The 19874-nt window shown below is 37.5% G+C and overlaps 3 protein-coding genes across 3 annotated transcripts; all 3 read right to left on the bottom strand.

Moving 5' to 3' along the window:
* Positions 1-12639: 12639 nt before the first annotated feature.
* Positions 12640-12966, bottom strand: LOC142505417 (uncharacterized). Its single transcript, XM_075618398.1, has one exon. The coding sequence runs from the start codon at positions 12964-12966 to the stop codon at positions 12640-12642; it is 327 nt and encodes a 108-aa protein (XP_075474513.1).
* Positions 12967-12984: 18 nt separating this feature from the next.
* LOC142505423 (uncharacterized) lies at positions 12985-15413 on the bottom strand. Its single transcript, XM_075618411.1, has 7 exons — positions 15300-15413; positions 14858-15029; positions 14495-14697; positions 14288-14383; positions 14039-14149; positions 13605-13971; positions 12985-13478 (listed from the first exon to the last, which is right to left on the bottom strand). The coding sequence occupies exons 1-7, from the start codon at positions 15411-15413 to the stop codon at positions 12985-12987; spliced, it is 1557 nt and encodes a 518-aa protein (XP_075474526.1).
* Positions 15414-15485: 72 nt separating this feature from the next.
* LOC142505433 (uncharacterized) lies at positions 15486-18587 on the bottom strand. The gene is made up of 4 exons (XM_075618419.1): positions 18537-18587; positions 17290-17625; positions 16317-17189; positions 15486-16250 (listed from the first exon to the last, which is right to left on the bottom strand). The coding sequence occupies exons 1-4, from the start codon at positions 18585-18587 to the stop codon at positions 15486-15488; spliced, it is 2025 nt and encodes a 674-aa protein (XP_075474534.1).
* Positions 18588-19874: the final 1287 nt, after the last annotated feature.

The following is a 19874-nucleotide window of genomic DNA, read 5'->3' on the forward strand; positions in this document are numbered from 1 at the left end:
TTTAAAAATTATTTAATTTAGTAAAGTTTGTGAAATTAATAGCCGAGTTGTCAAAAGCTTCGTATTTTTTTTAAAATCATATGCCAATAAAAGTTATGTTTCGGCGTATAAAATCACCTCAAAACCCCTCATTTTCAAAAATAATAAAAAGCATCAACCTTATTGTAAATAATTAAAAACAATTATTTAGTAAAATTATTTTTCATTTGTCAGCCCTCGGTCTTCGTTCCTCAATCGCAATTCGAATAACCTTTTAAAAATACATGTTAATACGTTTAAGTAAACAACTACTGTAAAATCATATAAAGATATCAATATAATCAATTTAAGCAATTAAAACAATTTAATTTGCTATTTATTCATTTTCTCTAGATTTGCATGCAGTTGGATTACGTCGTCTTAATTTTGCACCTTACAAATAGAGTTATAAGTGTTCACTCTAGGTCCTAGGATGGGTACATAGGGTCTGGACATGATGGTTAAGCGCTAGGCTCGATGGATTGAAAGTTGGCTTGGGCTAGGGTTTGATCAATTGTGCAGAAAATTCAGTAGGCATTCCAAGCTATTCTGAGGGTCTTAAATGGTTTGATTTGGGTTGCACAAGGTATGGTTAGCTTTTAATTGGCTATGGTTCAAGTTTGATTAAGTTTTGAGTCGATTCGGGTTAAAATAGAGGCGTACGGTTAAGTTTTAAAACGAATTGGAAAATTAATCGAGGAGCTTAATTTTACGTCTAAAAAATATTTATGGGTGTATTTTAAGGTGTCATGTTAACTTTAGGGATGGAAATTTTATGTTTAAAATTTAGGAAGAAAATATTAAGTTTTGAATTTATTCGGGTTAAAAACGCTTTATGGTTTAGTCATTAAGTTATTAAATCGAAAGGCTTGGGTTTACGTCAAAGAAAAATATTAGAGGAAAAATTTAAGCTTATACGATGATTTGAGATAGGCTCGATTCAATAAAAGTAAGAAAAAGCCAAAATAAAGAATTTTTGAGTCCGAGGGTAAAATGGTCATTTTGCATCCAGGGTAGTACGAAATGATATTTTAATATGTTTATGATGAAAATATGAGATTTTATGATGTTTTAATATGTTTATGATGAAAATATGAGATTTTATGATTTATGATAAAGCTATGCAATTTTTTCTGTTAAAATGTTATTTTACGAATTTGGAAAGGGCGCGATATTTTATGATTAAAAAGAAAATAAAAATATTTTGAAGGATATGAATTGATTGTGACAAAAAAGACATGATATATGATTATTGGGAATATCGTGAGAGAAAAACCCCAAAGGAAGCCCCCGTTCACGGGAGAAGGCCCTATAGGGAGCCCAACGATCGTATTTCAAATTGCGCCGGTGATTAGTGCCCGTCCCCATGCGCAATGATGAGCTAAGACTGAGCAGTCGACCAAATGATACAATAGTCACTTTCAAATATCAAACTTCACCTAAAATGATATATAATGATGGAAAGCTTTACGATTATATGATTTATGATTTATTTATGATTACAAGCTTATTTTAAATAAAAGTATGATTTTAATGCATGTGTTTGTATATGTATTATTTGTTACATATGTTTATAACGTGTTGAGTCATTAGATTTACTATATTTGAATGCTGCAGGTGAGGATGAGATTGAGGGAATCACTGACGCTTGAGTAGGATTTTCTATTTAAAGATTTATGCTTTATTTTGAAGTTCAATTTTGGATTATTTTAAAATGGTACAAAATATTTATATTTTAAATCTTTAGTGTTTCAGCCGAATGAATTAGGAAAAAAATTATTTTTTAAGAAAAACAAGTAGTGAACGTTTCAAGTATAAAAAGAAATAAAGAAAGCTCGGTAAGAAAAAAAGTATTGTGGCGAGTTTTTCAATGCTTAGACTTTTTAGGAAGGCATTGATAGTGAATATTTCAGCTACAAGATTTGGTCTGATATTTGTGCTGATATCGGGTAAGAGTCTATAGAGGGATGGATAAACTCTTTTAAAAAAATAAAGAAATTTTATTTAAAAGCTTGAGCTACAATAGCTCAATTTTTTAAATGTTAAAAAAATAAACTGAGCATTGAAAAATTAAATCGAATTTGATTTTCAAACCAAGTGGAATAAACTCAAAATAATATATCTAAAAACGACTAAACATTTTGTAGAACATTTAAAGATATGCAAATTGAATGTGTAAAAATGATTTGGTTGAAGTATTTTTTCAAATATTTTTGTATTTGAAAAATACATAAAATGATTCAGTCATGCCTACCAAAAATAGTAGCAAAAGTAAGTAAATGTGATGAATAAATATACACAAATTTTTTTATGTATGTTTGGAGATTAATGACTCCTGCGTCACATATTCTTCCCATGTGAAGGATTCACTAGAAAACTTTGATTTATAAAACCTTTTGTACAAACCCGTTTCGATTTAAGATTTGTTCCTTGCCTAATCGAAACTCCTAAACTTTATCGATTGTATGTCATGACCTCACAATCCGCATAATATTTAACGTCTTTTATGCCAAGACTATGAAAATAATTTTTAATGTCTTTGCATGAAGACTATCACTTACCTAAACTTTGAAGCTCATCTCTGTTGTATATGTGAGTGATTGTGTATGTGAGAAAACTAATCATTTACAATATATATACTCTCAAATGTATCCTCAAACCCAATGAAAAATGCTCTCACTAAGCTAATATATCTATTTTGACTCCCCTTTTGGGCTTACTATCATTTTAGTCAATTTTTTTTCATGTAAGCTGCTCATGCTTTGAATCACATTCAAAAGATTATATTTGATCTGCAAGATGTTGTATATATAGCCTCCAAGATTCATATATACGTTAGACACTAAAATATGACATTTGAAAAAGGTTATATACTGTTTATGATATTCCAACGATCATATTAGACTTTCTGGCAAGTTGGAGGTGCAGTCCTGTTCCAGGAGCAAAAAGGTTAAATGAATGGACCGATCAAATGAGAAAAACGGTCGAATGAAATGGTCACATGAGAAAAACAGTTGAATGAAACATTCGGATGATCAAAACGGTTTGATGGATCGGTTTGGGCACCTTTAAAGGTGCTTCAAACACAATATTCTCCATGAGATTCAATAGCTCGTGTTCTAAAAATGTAAACACCGATGAATTAGATCGAGTTTGGTTTTAAACCAAGTGGAAAATACTCGAAATAATCCTTCGTTAAGTAAGCTAATCAGTTTAAAGCTTTTAACTTGTGTAAACTGAATAACTGAAATAAGGGGGATCAGTTTTTGTATATATCAGTTCAGTTATAGTAAGAACTGAACTGATAATAGGTTGAACTGATCAAATCAATTTTAAAATGAAAGTTAAGCAGTTAAATACACAAGATATGTTTATGGATGTTCGGAGACTTCAACTGCTCCTACGTTACCCTTTCTACCACCTCGGGTAGGTTACACTAGAAGACTTTGATTTATACAACAACTTGTATAAACCCACCCAGCTTTGGAGTTACCCTACTTTCTAACTGAACTCGTAGCCTAGATTGAATGCAGCACCTTCCTGCCAAAACTTGTTTAACGTCTATGTGTCAAAGACTATAAACACAAGTTTTACGTCTTTGACTCTCTGTATATGTGAGTGATTGTGTGTGTGCGTGTGTGGCAAATAGACTACGAATACAACACAAAGGTATTCTCACACACTGTGAATTTTGCTTCTATACTAAGCAGTTGGAATTCCCTATTTCTCTTTAGAACTTCACACACTTCTTGTTCTAGTCTTCACTGATCTTCATCTTTTATTTATAGGCGCAAAGATTGATCGTACAGTGAGACTCAATTATTGTATCTGTTGCATTTTGAATCCCTTCCTCGATTTGTATCGTACTTTACGACCGCCATTCTGGAATTTTGGCTTTAAGCACTGCTGCAATGTCTATTATTGTCCTTTGATTGAACAAAAGTTTTTCTTCAGTGCGCACAGCTGGATTCTATTGAATAAGCTTGTTGTGTTATGCAAACTGATTGATTCCTACTGATGTTCTGAACTTGTCACTTGATTTGATCTTGAATTGGTTCAGTGAAATCAGTTGGCTCATCAACTGAACTGATTTTGCTGCTTCAGTTGAACTGGTCAGCTGGAATCTTCATCAGTTGAGCTCTACCTATCAGCTGGACAATCAGTTAAACTGGACTTTTGATATTTCAGCTGAATTGGTTCAGTTTGGGCGATCAGTTGACGCTTTCAGTTTGCGTCTTGATAGCTTCAGTTTTGGCTCGATAACTTATCAGTTCGAATCCTGGTCAGTTCCAGTTTATGCTCACTTAGGTAAAATCATTAGAAAGAAAATAACAAGCTTTGTGAAAATTAAAATCAAGATTACGAACATGAAATGTTCCAACAATCTCTCTTTTTTTGATGAACACAAAATTTGAGCAATTAAAACAATTTAAAATTTTAAAATTTTTAAAATTTAACTGATTATCCTCCTTTGTGAGAATAAAAAACATTTAAAATGATTAAAATAAAGTTTTCAGTTTGAGGAATAAGAAAGCTCCCCTCCAAAAACTAAAATTAAAAAGGAGTTTAAAACGAATTTAAAACATTTTTCAGTTCAAGGGATAATTTTAAAGAAAAATCCGCCTCAAGAACTGAATTAAAACTCTCCCTCAAAAATATAATCATTTACGCGATTTTACCAATGAGTTTTAGCATCTTTTAACATTCAAGCAGTTTAGGCAACACATATGAAAATAGCAGTTTAGTTACATATAAACTAACGGGAAAAGTGATGTTTATTTAATCAAATAAACGTCTCTTTTATACATTTAAGCACACCAAATTTTGTAAAGGAAAGTGCTACTATAATAGAAAATTTTAAATAATATCAAATATCAGTCAGTTTATACATGCTAGAACTGGATATAGCAACAACGAGGCGCCTTGAATGCTTTGAATACTGCATCGATCTTGAGTCTCTTTTTTCCAGAAGAGCAGCTAATTTGCCTTGAACTTGATCTCTGTGCTGGCTAACTGGTCGAGCTGCTCAAACTGGACTCAACTGATGCTCAACTGCGTTGATTATCTATTCTGATCTGATATGGTAGTTAAGCAGCGGTATAATGCTGATGATTAAGCTCTACTTTAATCATTCAGAATTTCAGCTTAGCTAGGTTTCGTCTGTTGATCAGCTTGAAGAGGTAGACTGGAAACTGAAATCTTGTCCACCGATCAGTTTAGTATTTCTGGTGTCAGTTGAACTTAGAACCCTGCAAGCTGCTAAAACAGCAAAATTACGGAGTCAAGAGAAGTTGCTACAATGTTAGTTGCAGAGCCAAAAACCTTCTCTCTTCCCACAGCAAACTCACATAAATTTTTTAAGAGGATTTTGAAATCCATTTTAAATAATATTTTGAAACATATTTTAAAATATTAGCTTTCAAATGTCCTTAGAACAGCTACCTCTGATACCAATTGATGGATCGGTTCAGGCACCTTTGAAGGTGCCTCAAACACAATATTCTCCATGAGCTAGACTGGAGGCAGCACCTTTCAGTCAACACTTGTTTAATGTCTGTGTGTCAAAGACTACATACACAAGTTTATTGTCTTTGTACAAGACTGTATTTGAGTGGTGGTGTGTGTGCGTGTGTGAGAACTGAACAAGGAATTCACCACGAAGGTGTTCTCACTCACTGGGGGAAGTAAGCTTCTAAACTAAGCTGATATGACTTGAGTATTCCCTCCGGGAAAATTGTTTCTAGAAAACTGATATGCATTATGGGTGCCCCTTTTCTTTGTATCTTCACACACTCTTGTATATTCGTCTACTGGCGGATGGTCTTGAGCTTGTATTTATATAAACATTGAGACCGTATTTCAAGACTCATCACATGTGATCGTTGCAGCTTTAATGTGTTCCTTGATATATGTGTCTTGACTTTTCTAACATGCCTCCAGGAATCTCTCGGCTTTAATCTTTGCTTGCATCGTCCATTATTGTACATTTGATTGTACATATGCTTTTTATCTTTGTGCGTAGCTGGAATCCATTTAGATAAACTTGTCTTGATCTGCAACTGATTGATTCCTAACGGTTGTTCCTAACTGGTCATCTGAACTGATCTTTAGTTGGGCTGGTGAAATCAGTTGACTCATCAGTTGAACTGATTTCACTCTTTCAGTTGAACTGGTCAGCTGGGTTCTTCATCAGTTGAATTCTTTATCAGCTGGCCGGGCTTCTGAAGGTCTTCTGCTGAACCACCTATCAGCTAGATAATCAGTTGAACTGTTCTTTGATATGTCAGATGAACTGATTCAGTTTGGTCGATCAGTTGATGTTTTCAGTTTACGTCTCGATAGCTTCAGTTTTGGCTCGTTTAACTAATCGGTTCGAAGCATGATCAGTTCCAACTTACTGAGCACTTAGGTAAATCATTAGAAACAAAATAGCAAGTTTTGTTAACATCAAAATCAAGATTGCTTACATGAAATGTTCCAACAAACACCTTGTATAAAACCAATCAACTTAGGACTTACCCTACTGCCAACTGAACTCTTATCCTAGACTGAAGGCAGCACCTTCCAGTCAATACTTTTTTAAGATCTATGTGTCAAAGACTACAAACACAAGTTTTACGTCTTTGTGCAAGACTCACTTAGCTAGTCATTAAGCTCAACTCTTTATATATGTGAGTGATTGTGTGTGTGTGCGTGTGTGAGAACTGAACTATGAATACAACACGAAGGTGTTCTCACAAACTGATAATTTTGTTTCTATACTAAGCAGTTGGCATGCCCTATTTCACTTTAGAACTTCACACACTTCTTGTTCTAGTCTTCACGGAGCTTAATCTTCTATTCATAGGCGCAAAGCTTGATCGTAAAGTGAGACTCAATTATTGTATCTGTTGCATTTTGAATCCCTTCCTCGATATTTGTCTTGTACTTTCCGACAGCCATTCTGGAAAATTTTGGATTTAAGCACTGGTGCAACGTCTATTATTGTCTTTTGACTGAACAAAAGCTTTTCCTCAGTGCGCACAGCTGGATTCTATTGAATAAGATTTTCATGTTCTGCAAACTGATTGATTCCTAACTGATGTTCTGAACTGGTCAGTTGAACTGATCTTGAACTGGTTCGGTGAAATCAGTTCAGCTAGTTGGCTCGTCAGCTGAACTGATTTCGCTGCTTCAGTTGTACTGGTTAGTTGGACTCTTCATCAGTTGAGCTCTTCATCAGCTGGCCGGGCTTCTGAAGGTCTTCAGCTGGACAATCAGTTAAACTGGTCTTTTGATATTTCAGTTGAACTGGTTCAGTTTGGGCGACCAGTTGGCGCTTTCAGTTTGCGTCTCGATTGCTTCGATTTTGGCTCGATAACTGATTAGTTCAAATCCTGATCAGATCCAGTTTCTACGCACTTAGGTAAAATCATTAGAAACAAACTAAAAAGTTTTGTGAACATCAAAATCAAGACTGTGAACATGAAATGTTCGAATACGGTTGCATGAGCTAAATGGTTGAATGAATCTAACTGATTGGATGAGCAAAATGGTCGAATGTATGTGGTCTGACCCAGTGATTATAACTCTTGATTAGTTGATATCTGGACAAAGTGATAAACATTAAAGTTGTAGCATTTTTTTCTTAACTTTCCTCATAATCAAGAACCGCTCAATTTCGAGTTTAAAAGACAGAGATATTCTCAAAATATCAGCATTACTCATGTCCAGCAGCTTCCGTGTTTCTGGACATGAAAATTCATCGTGATTTATCAGCTTTTTAGATTTTGATTCAGATTTCAACATTTGAAGATGATTTGTAGATCATTGTCGTATATTTAGAACTCATGCTGAATTGTTTCATTATGATAATTGAGCTGAGAGATAAAACAAAAATACTCGATGATGTTTGGGTGGTCGGATTTGAGACCACCATTTCGCCTTGATAACGTCCGAATTCGACCGGCCTGACATGTGATTTCTTGAGAATGGATTTGGCTTTGTAATTGTTGTTGCGTATTTTCACTACCGCAAGTGTACGGTGTAAAGTTTTAGTACTAGTATGAGTACAGATATCGATCACATGATGAGTAATTATTTAAAACTGTATATTAAGTACCATAATTGACATAGTTCAACTTTATTTAGAAAATTCAAAGAGATAGTTTATAATCATGTCGGCGGTCTTTTTCTTATTTTCTTTTCTTCCCTTTTTGAAGCCCACGACGAAACCTAAGGAATTTTGAAATTGCGTCGCGCGCATATGCGCGCACTAAACTCATGCATATGCGTGGGTCCTTCTGTGTTGGGCTTCTTCTCGCGCGCATATGTGCACCCAAGCTCCGCGCATATGCGTGGGGTCCTCTGTTTTGTTGTCTTCGGTGTATCTCGCGCGCATATGCGCACCTCTGACTCGCGCATGTGCGCGGGTCTCGCTGCTTCCGAGCTGGGGCATGCGCACAAATTTCTTCTAAGCGTTATTTTCACTCCTTTTCACGCCCATGTAGTAGCCTTACCTAGATTCCCGCAATCACACCAAATTACAAAAATGCATAATTCCGCCCAAGAAAACTAACAATCTATATGGATTATAAAGATAATTTAAATGCACAATTTGCACTTATCAAATCCCCCCAAACTTGAACTTTTTCTAGTCCCGAGCAAAAATAACAATAAAAATAAGCTTCACGGAAGAATTAACGCTCAACTAAAATCATGGATATGCAAAAAGTGATATTGGCCTCCGACTCATCTATTTCATGTAATTCACGATTACTCAAGAGTCACGTGCGTGTGTGCTATGTCAATGCTCATTTACTCAATCAACTGCTCAAATAGATTCACAACACTTACTAGCTTTATAAACTCAAGAGATCTTGAGTTCAGTTTAACCCACATTTCATTAACATACAGATTTACTTGCACAGATCCCAAAGGACTTTAGTGGTGATTATTTGGCTCATTAAGTATTCAACATACGTGTACCAAAAGTTGATGTCACACAAAGAGATGCTTACGGGAAAATGATTAAAGTCCATACTTACTAACAATGTCTTTCAGGTATCCATAGGCTTGACTTGAACAACTTTTCTCCAATAGTATATTGGATAAATGTGACAAGGTTAATATGTCTTGTAAGCTTGTAATGTTAGGCTATGGTTCTTGGCTACAATAGAAGGTATGAAAATCAAAATTTGAGAGAACTAATCGAATTTTCATCATCTCCAATTTCATTTTATTCACCATTACTTTATTGTTTTCTTCCCAATCATATCCTCTATTTCCCATATTTTTCCTTTTCATCACTTTTTTATTCCTTTCTTTGATTGTTTTTCTTCTTTTTGTCTATTTTTGAACTCCTTTTTGCACATCCAATTTTTCTTTTTCTTTTCAAGGAGTATTTGAATCATTACAACACCAATGAACTTATTTCTCTCAAAATTTAGGTAGGACACTAAGCGTATAAGCTTCATTAGGTAGTTGTTGTGGGATGTAGAATAGATACAAGTGGGAGCTAATTGTATGTCATCGACACACACCACTTGATTTTTAGCAGGCTCAAAATGGGACACTAGGGATATTTTATGTTGATTTGGTAGGCCCAAAGGCTCAAACGATTCCAAAGATTGCCTAAATCATTCCTATGTCATATATTATCCGTATTTCGCCTCAAAAAGTGTTTAAGCAAGTTCTAGATTTCCGTCAATCCATTAGTCAACTCGTACAAACCAATCACATGTATTCAATAAAACAGATATATGAGATAGGTGCACAAAGAAAAAAATCAAGCATCTCAATCTACTCAAGGCTCAAAGGGCTAACAACGATAATAACAATGAAAACAGGTCCAAAGACATTGAGAAAGATTGCCTAGGTCATTTCTGTGTTTGCAAAGATGTCAGGTAATGTCATGTGAGAAATACTAAAATTCATATCTCTATTGTCTATTTAGCATCACATATATGTAAATCGTCTCTAAGTATTGACAGTATCAACAAACATGACCGTGCAAAGATATTTTTGACTCCCAAGTTATCATGAATACATATATGGATTAAAACCACGATTTCATTTTCATCATTGGCCACACAATCTCAATCTACTCACGGCTCAATGGGCTAACGAACGATAATAACAATGAAAACAGGTTCAAAGACATAGAAAGATTGCCTAGGTCATTTCTGTGTTTGCAAAGATGTCAGGTAATGTCATGTGAGTAATACTAAAATTCAGATATCTATTGTCTATTTAGCATCACAAGTATTTAAATTGTCTCTAAGTATTGACAGTATCAACAAACATGACCGTGCAAAGATATTTGTGACTCCCAAGTTATCATGAATACATATATGCATTAAAACCACGATTTCATTTTCATCATTGGCCACACAATGACGTATCCATGACTCTGCCGAACAATTCTAGCATGAAATAAATAAATAAACGATTTTTTTTGTTTTTTGTTTTTTTACGAAAATTTTAGCTGCTGTGCAGAAAATAACTAACAAAGAATTTAACTAACAATGAATTAATAACTCAAACACTCAATATGCAAGAAAATTGACCCTCCCAAACTTACAGTATGCATTGTCCTCAATGTATAAACAGGAAAGAATGGAACAACCATACCTCTCGTGACGAGCGTCAGTGCTCGCCGTCACCATCATCGTCATCCTCATCCATGTGCTAGGGTGGGGCCTGTGAAGAAGGTCCCGGGTACTGGGGTGGCCATATAGGTGGCTGGGGAAACATTGGATCATCTGGACCTATAGGTGGAAACCGCTGAGCAAGCACGGAAGTGAAGTCCATCATATATCCCATGAAATTGTCGGTGCGGAACTGAAGCGAATCTAGCACCTGGCGCTGCTCAACCAGTAACCTCATCTGGTCCTGCATCTTGGTCTCTAGTCGCCGAAATCTGTCTCCCCTGTTTTGTCTGGCTGCTGCAGGTGGTGGTGGTGGCGGAAGCTGTGGAATCTCCTCTTCGGCCAGACACTCATGGGGAATATAGGAGGCGGATCCAAAGAAGGCAACAATGGGGGCCTTCGTCTTTAGCACTGGTTCATCAGGGGCCCATGATACGTCGGCCTGTCGGCATAGCTCGGTAACAATATGAGGACATGGAAGAGCAACCATGGCTAACCCTGCGCCGGCTCTCATAATCGATCCATAGATGATTTTCCCCAAATCAACAGATTTTCCCATCAGAATAGCAAAGACCAGTGCAGCTTTGTCACTGGTCACATCATAATAGTGCGAGGACGGGAGAATCCGAGCTAATACAAAGGATGTCCAAGCACTTGCATTAGGGCCCATCAAAGATTTCTTTAAAGAAATAGAACCGCTCGAGCTCATTTTCCAGGCAGCGCCGGCTTGACATATGGTCCGGATGACATCTGTATAATCAACCCCCTCTTCGATAAATTCACTGTACTCATCATGGTCGAGGCTGGGCATATGATATATCATATTGATCATTCGAGATTCAAACAACACCAATTTACCTCGCACCAAGACTTTAGACTCGTCATGACGAATCCCGAGGTCTGCATAGAATTCTCGCACAACCGAGATAACGGAATCCAAAGGGTGTTGAGCAAATTCAACCCATCCTCGGCGTTCTTGTTCCTCCACAATAACACCACGTGGAATTGACATATTAAATCCACGTTTCGGGATTATGGATCTCGTCATAGAGCTCTCATATACTTGTTGGGCCTCTTCATTCCAAAACCTATGAGAATCAAAACTTGAGGAGGAAGAGGCACCCTTTTTCGATTTCTTTTTGGCGCCATGTAATACAATAATGCAATGCCCACACCCACACATTATATTCAACCAACCGAGGAGATAATCAGATCCCAAACTTGCTTCAGAGCAAATATAATCTCACCACACCAACTAATCCGATTAGCAACACAACGTACAAACCTAGTCACAAATTACTTTAAAACAATTTGAAGTACCCAATTCACAATATCATAAGTTCCCCAAATAGATCGAACACAAATTCTAACTATTAGGAAGGATTGAAAAAAATTTGGAGAAAACCCCTTACTTGCACCAGAGAGCGAATGAAAATCGGAGTGTGGTCGGAATCTTGGCTATGGTCGGAGCTTTGGCGTTCAGGTTTCGAAGAAGGCGGCGGTCACTGGTTTTCTGAGGAGTGGAGGCTGCTGTGTGAATTTCTGAACAATGGTTTGCATTTTTTTTAAATCAGGTCGCGCGCATATGCGCAGAAGTCTCGGGTACAAGTTTTATCCGCAATAACATAGCGCGCATATGCGCGCCTCTGTTTGGCTCATATGCGCGGGTCCTTCTGCCTTCCAAGTGTATCCATCTTGTCATATATGCATGCCCCAAGTGGCGCATATGCGCCAAGGTCTCTGCCTTCCGAGCTGGGCTTCGCGCATGTGCGCGAAAATAAATCGCGCATATGCGCGAAGCACACTATCCATCAAATTTTTTTTAAAATACGTGTAAAAATTAAACACTTCAAATCAATACTTGAATAGAGGAAATTAAAATTAACAAATAAGGGATTAAAATAAAATAAAATAAAAACGAATGTTAAAGATAATTGTGGGTTGCCTCTCACACAATGCTTGGTTTATAGTCATCAGCCTGACTTTTTTCTTTCTACTTTGGTTCACCAAGGGGGATGTTGTCCATGTGTCTCACTTCACTTCCAAAGTAATGCTTGACCCTTTGACCATTTACTTTAAATGTCTGACCGTTGTTGCATTTCAGCTCAATTGCCCCATGTGGATACACTGTTTTCACTGTGAATGGTCCAGACCATTGTGATTTTAACTTACCAGGAAACAACCTCGGTCGAGAATTGAACAATAACACTTGTTGTCCTGGTTCGAAGTCTCGTCGAAGAATCTGTTTGTCGTGCCATCTCTTGGTCTTCTCTTTGTATATCTTTGCATTCTCGTATGCATCGTTCCTGAATTCCTCCATCTCGTTCAACTGCAACAGTCATTGCTCGCCAGCTGCCCCCATATCAAAATTCAGCTTTTTCACAGCCCAAAAGGCCCTGTGCTCCAGTTCCAAAGGTAGATGACAAGCTTTCCCAAAGACCAACCTATAAGGCGACATTCCGATAGGTGTCTTGTATACAGTCATGTACGCCCATAAAGCATCATCTAGCTTAATCGCCCAATCCTTCCGGTTTGTCTTCACTGTTTTTCCTAAGATCTGCTTGATCTCCCGGTTGGATATTTCTGCTTGCCCATTAGCTTGAGGGTGATATTCCAGTGTCACCCTGTGCTTCACATCATACTTAACCAACAGTGAGTTAAAAATTTTGTTACAGAAATGTGTACCTTCATCGCTGATTATGGCTCTAAGGGTTCCATATCTTGTGAAGATGTTCCTGTGGACAAACTTAGCTGCTGTTCTAGATGCTCCAAAGTGTCCACCGTAAGGTGAGGAATGACATTGCTCTAGAATCGTACCTGCTTCTTCCTCTGCTACACATTGTCTAATTATCTGGTCAGCGCATCTCTTGAACATGAAGGGATCGTCCCACAGATAAAACTTGGCATCATGAAGGAATTTCTTCTTTTGTTCATGAGTTAAATCTGGTGGTAATTAACCTGCAGCAAGAAAGTTAGCTATATTTGCAAACCATGGATGTGTAACATTTACCTTGAAAAGTTGTTCGTCTGGGAACGACTTATTGATAGCTCCGCATTCAACTCTTTCTTCCAGCTCTAGGCGTGACAAGTGATCTGCAACTTGCTTCTCACAGCCTTTCTTGTCTTTGACTTCAAAGTCAAATTCTTGAAGTAGGAGTATCCATCGTGTCAACCCGGGCTTTGCATCCTTTTTGGCAAACAAGTAACGAAGAGCTGCATGGTCAGTGAAAACAGTTACCTTGGTGCCAATGAGATATGTTCCGAATTTGTCGAATGCAAACACCACTGCTAGTATTTCTTTCTCAGTGAGTGTAATTCTGTTGGGCTGCATTAAATGTGCGACTGACATAGTAGATAGCCTTGAACATCTTATCTCGCCTTTGTCCCAATACTGCTCCCACAGCATAGTTGCTAGCATCGCACATGAGCTCGAAGGGCTCCTTCCATTCAGGCACTATCATGATGGGTGCAAAAATCAGTGCTGTCTTGATCCTGTTAAATGCCTGCAAACAATCATCGTCAAAAATAAATATAGAATATTTCTCTAACAAATTACACAAAGGTCTATTGATTTTAGAGAAATTTTTAATATAGCGACGATAAAACCCGGCATGTCCAAAGAAACTTCTGATCTCTTTCACATTCTTCGACGGTGGGAGATTTTCAATCGCCACAACTTTGGCTCTATCCACTCCCATTCCTCTAGCCGAAATCTTGTGCCCAAGCACAATACCTTCCTGAACCATGAAGTGACATTTTTCCCAAATCAAAACTAAATTTTTCGCTTGAAATCTCTACAAAACAAGTGTCAGATTTTGCAAACAATGATCAAATGATGAACCAAAGACAGATATATCATCCATGAAAAATTCCATGATCTCTTCCACCATGTCAGAAAATATGGCCATCATACACCTCTGAAACGTAGCAGGTGCTTTGCAAAGTCCAAATGGCATTCTCCTGAAATCGAATGTACCGTAGGGGCAAGTGAAGGTAGTCTTCTCTTGATCCTCCGGTGCTATGTCAATTTGATTGTAACCTGAATAACTATCTAGAAAGCAATAATAATGATAACCACCTACCCTATCAAGCATCTGGTCAATAAAGGGGAGGGGCAAGTGATCTTTCCTAGTTGCATCATTCAATTTCCTGTAATCTATGCTCACTCATCAACCAGTCACTGGACGATTTGAAATTAATTCATTCCTCACCACAGTCATACCCCCCCTTCTTAAGCACTACTTGCACTGGTGAAACCCAAGAACTGTCAGATATAGCATAAATAACACCAGCATTTAACAATTTTAATACCTCAGCTCTCACCACTTCTTTCATGGCTGGATTAAGCCTCATCCGATGATCAACATACGGGGAATAGGATTCCTGCATCAAGATTTTATGCATACAAACAGTAGGGCTAATCCCCTTTATATCAGAAATTGTTCATCCCAAAGCAGATTTAAATTCTCGCAACACTCTCAACAACCTATCTTTCTCATCAATAGTAAGAGTAGAAGATATAATTACCGGATAGGACGAACTCTCGTCTAAGAATGCATAGCACAAGTGACTCGGTAATTCCTTCAATTCAGGAGATGCTTTTGGTACTTCTTTACTCGCATCTTTAAGTATCTCTTCATGCTAGGCATCAACCTTTTCTTTAGGCAGCATACTGAGAGCAAGCAACTCCTCTCTCACGTCCCAGTCCTCTTCATCCACTGTAGATGCTGATTCCAATAAGCATCTCTCCAAGGAGTCTTTCGTCATCCTACCTGCACTAACATGAGATACACATGAATCAGTGATATCAATACTATTACAAGTACCTACCTCATTTGGTCATCTGATGATGTTGTAGATGTTGAACACAACTTCCTCTCCACCTACTCTCAGTGTGATCTCGCCTTTGTGAACATCAATCAAGGCTTTTCCGGTGGCCAAGAATGGCCTTCCAAAGATAAGTGGCGTCTCATGTTCTTCCTCCATATCTAAAATGACAAAATCAGCAGGAAATATTAATTTGTCTACCTTTACCAGCACATCCTCTACTATCCCTCGTGGATATGTAAGTGATCTGTCTGCCAGTTGCAAAGTAATATTGCTAGGCTTTACCTCGCCAAGCTCCAAGGTCCTGTAAATAGAAAAAGACATTAAATTAATACTGGCACCTAAATCACATAAAGCCCTATTTACTCTAGAACCACAAATAACACAAGGAATAGTAAAACTCCCTGGATCTTTGAGCTTTTGTGGTAGTTTCCTTTGGAGTATGGCACTGCGCTCTTCGGTTAGCTTCATGGTTTCAAATTCTTGAAATTTCCTCTTCTTGGACATCACATCCTTGATGAACTTAGCGTAATTGGGCATTTGCTCCAATGCATCGGCAAATGGGATGTTAATGTGTATTTTCTTGAAGATTTCTAGGAACTTCGCAAACTGAACATCTAACCCTTTCTTCTTGAACCTCTGTGGATATGGAAGTTTCACCTTCGGTAAAGGCTGCTGTTCAAGCACTGTCTTGGGTTCCTCTACTTTCTCTTGACCAACACTTACGCCCTTCCCATCATCTTTCTCAACAAGGATTTCTACATTTTCTTCAGTAGGCTCTGAGATTCCAATTTCTTTGCCACTCCTCAGTGTGACAGCTTTGCATTACTCCCTAGGATTCACCTCCGTATTGCTTGGGAACTGTCCTCTATTCTGATCTTTCAAAGCATTGGCTAATTGCCCAATCGGTGTTTCCAAGGACTTCATCGTGGCACCCATATTCCCCATGTGTGTCTCCATGCTATCAAGACGAGACTCAGTTCTTGCCATTCTTTTCCCAGACTCAGCCACAAACGTCCCAATGAGATCCTCAAAAGACAGCTTTCCTTCACCATTCTGTTTATTGAATCCCGGTGGAGGATTCAACATGTTCTTGTTGTTTTCATAAGAGAAATTCTCATGATTCCTTAAACTTGGATGATAAGTATTAGGGGTAGGGTTACCTCGATATCCTCCATAGCCACGATTGTTGTTGATGTACTGAGTTTCCTCCACAATAGGCTCTTCTTCAGCAGTCACCAGTGCTACATCAGACGTAGATTGGCCTGCCTTGTTCATCGCTGCAATCTGTGTGGTCAATGCCAAGACCTGTGCAGTAAGTGATGTGATCGGGTCTACGGCATACACTCCAGCAGGTTTCCTTGATCCAGATCTCTCACTTGGCCACTGGTAACTGTTAATGGTCATATGTTCAAGCAATTCATAAGCCTCATCAGGTGTTTTGGAGAAAATAGTACCTCCGGCGGCAGCATCCACGTTCCCTCTAGTTGGCCCATCTGAACCATTGTAAAATAACTCAATCTGCACCCAATCTGCATATCCATGATTCAGACACTTCCTGAGTAATTCTTTGTATTGCTCCCAAGCCTCATATAACACCTCGAGTTCCCTCTGCTTGAAATTGCTGATATCTATTTTCAGCTGAGCAGACTTGGCGGGAGGAAAATACTTTGATAGAAACTTCGTAACCAAATCTGCCCACGTAGTAATACTCCCCTAGAGGTAGAGATTGGAGCCAACTCCTTGCTTGATCCCTGAGAGAAAACGGAAACAGACGCAACCGAACAATTTCGTCGGAAACACCGTTAATTTTTACCGTGTCCATGATCTCCAGAAAAGTTCTGAGGTGAAGATGGGGATCTGCAGTGGCTGCTCCTCCAAACTGGTTCTGTTGAACCATGTTGATGAGTGCGGGCTTTAGCTCGAAGTTATTAGCAGCAATGGTTCCGCGAGCTATTCCAGAATAGTGAGCGTTGATGACTGGGCGGAAATGTTCTCGGATTGGCACCTCTCTCGAGAGTTCACTCTGATTATCTCTTTTCTCATCCATTGCTTTAATTTCCTCTCTTCTTGCTTTCCTTAATCTCCTGGCAGTTCTTTCGATTTCTGGATAAAAAATTAGCAAGTCGGGATTTTTATATTTTCGCATGCACTGCAAAACAGAAAAGATTATAAATTAACACAATAAATAAATAAAATAAAGTCTAATTAAAGTCAAGACTACTTAGTGACAATATTAATATGAAATTAAATAATAAACTCCCCGGTAACGGCGCAAAAAATTTGTTGCGTATTTTCACTACCGCAAGTGTACGGTGTCAAGTTATAGTACTGGTATGAGTACAGATATCGATCCCACGAGGAGTAATTATTTAAAACTGTATATTATGTACCATAATTGACATAGTTCAACTTTATTTAGAAAAATCAAAGAGATAGTTTATAATCAATTCGAAGCAAATAACGAATCCTAGTAATTCTTAGTACGCAGTTGAAATTCAGTGAGTATATCAATCTAGAGATATGATTTCGTCTGGTCTCCCCTATGCCAAATTAAAATTGACTAACATATTATTAAATTGCATCATGTTTACTGACCAAGAACTCGCAATTTTCCTATTCCATTTTTCAAGTGATAAATAGAACTGTATTATCTATTACTGCTTTTAATATATCTATTCAAAATCACGTAACACATAATATATACAAACAAGGTTCTTTTTATGGATTCACCAGAGTTATACGTCTTTTGCACGTTATAAACATCTGACGATGTGATTTCTCCTGTCCTAATTTCAATCCCCTCTCTCGAGTGTTAGATCTTAATTATTTGATCAAACGAATTATGGCCAGTAATCCAAAAGCATTAAAGACAAGAAATTACAAATAAACACGATGAATTAATTCAATGAAAATCCAAAACGTCAATAACATAGGTTTGACCACTACTACGTCAATCTCTAGAAAATAAAATTATTTCATACTCAAATCTAAATCAATACAAAACCTGTTTGTAATCATTAAAAACGTAAAAGTAAGGAATCGAATTAGAAACGTGTTGACGAGAGATGAAAGTGCGTCTCCGTATCCGGACTCAGCGTCTTCTGTCTCCATTCTTCGCGTTCCGTCCTCCCTTTGCTCTCACTTTTTCTCTCTTCTCTCTTGTTACGTCAGCTGTCTTTTTTTTATTTTCTTTTCTTCCCTTTTTAAAGCCCACGATGAAACCGAAGGAATATGAAAATCGCGTCGTGCACATATGCGCGCCCTAAACTCGCCCATATGCGCGGGTCCTTCTGTGTTGGGCTTCTTCTCGCGCGCATATGCGCGCCCAAGCTCCGCGCATATGTGCGGGGTCCTCTGTTTTGTTGTCTTCGGTGTATCTCACGCGCATATGCACGCCTCTGACTCGCGTATATGCGCGGGTCTCGCTGCCTCGAGCTGGGGCATGCGCACAAATTTCTTCTAAGCGCCATTTTCACTCCTTTTCACGCCCATGTAGTAGCTTTACCTAGATTCTTGCAATCACATCAAAAATAACAAAAACACATAATTCCGCCCAAGAAAACTAACAATCTATATGCATTATAAGGATAATTTAAGTGCACAATTTGCACTTATCAACTGTTTTGGCCACTAGTCATTTGGATAAGTGGTTGGTGAGTTATCATCGAAATGTTTCACCTTGCCATATTTTCAGCTTGGCTTCATTAAGTTCCAGTTTGTCAAATCTTTTGCATACTTGAGTAAATATGTTATAAATACAACAAGATTTTTTTCTATCTACAAAATCAAGATTGCTAGAGTTTTCGCGAACCAATAATTTTTCTTTCATCAAATATTTTGTTGGTATTTGAAATTTTTTTGGTTTTTCTTTTTCATGATCTTTTCATTCATGACGAGTCCACAATATTAATTAAGCGACTGAAATTGTATGCAAATTGTTTTTTTTTTCCTTTTATTTAATCTTTTATTGGAGTAGGAACATTGGTTCCAGAATCAAAATCACCGCTTTAGAACGGTTTTCAGACTTGTTATATATCTTATGTATACGAGCGGTCGAAGCTAGGCATGCTTAATGGTTCCTAGGTTTCGGTCCGGTTCTGATCGATTCCTACCTGTACTGGTTCCAAGGTTAACCAATCTGAACTGCGAACCAGTGCTATAATTTGTAGACCGGTTCAGGTCTAGGTCGAACCGGTTCTGGATTTCGGGTATGATTTTTATTATTATTTATATAAAATTACTTTAATTAATGGATATTTTTTATTTAGTATTTTGAGTGAAAACAATACTTCTAAGTATAAAAATAAAAATAAAATTTCTTAAACATTGATTTTTATAGTTGAACATGTAAAATTCATCAAGATTTATTAAAATATATTTTGAATATTCTGAATCTTT

The sequence above is a fragment of the Primulina tabacum genome, chromosome 1, assembly GCF_025594145.1.
Source record: "Primulina tabacum isolate GXHZ01 chromosome 1, ASM2559414v2, whole genome shotgun sequence".
NCBI classification, from domain to species: Eukaryota; Viridiplantae; Streptophyta; class Magnoliopsida; order Lamiales; family Gesneriaceae; genus Primulina; species Primulina tabacum.

Coding starts and splice junctions, on each gene's coding strand:
- LOC142505417 (XM_075618398.1), bottom strand. CDS start 12,966: ATGGAGGAATTCAGGAACGATGCATACGAGAATGCAAAGATATACAAA.
- LOC142505423 (XM_075618411.1), bottom strand. CDS start 15,413: ATGACGAAAGACTCCTTGGAGAGATGCTTATTGGAATCAGCATCTACA. Junction 14,698..14,857: donor GAAGGGGGGGTATGACTGTG/GTGAGGAATGAA, acceptor ATTGCTTTCTAG/ATAGTTATTCAGGTTACAAT. Junction 14,150..14,287: donor ATCTCCCACCGTCGAAGAAT/GTGAAAGAGATC, acceptor GATTGTTTGCAG/GCATTTAACAGGATCAAGAC.
- LOC142505433 (XM_075618419.1), bottom strand. CDS start 18,587: ATGGAGACAGAAGACGCTGAGTCCGGATACGGAGACGCACTTTCATCT. Junction 17,626..18,536: donor GAGACGCACTTTCATCTCTC/GTCAACACGTTT, acceptor TCTGTTTTGCAG/TGCATGCGAAAATATAAAAA. Junction 16,251..16,316: donor AGTTCCCAAGCAATACGGAG/GTGAATCCTAGG, acceptor GGAATCTCAGAG/CCTACTGAAGAAAATGTAGA.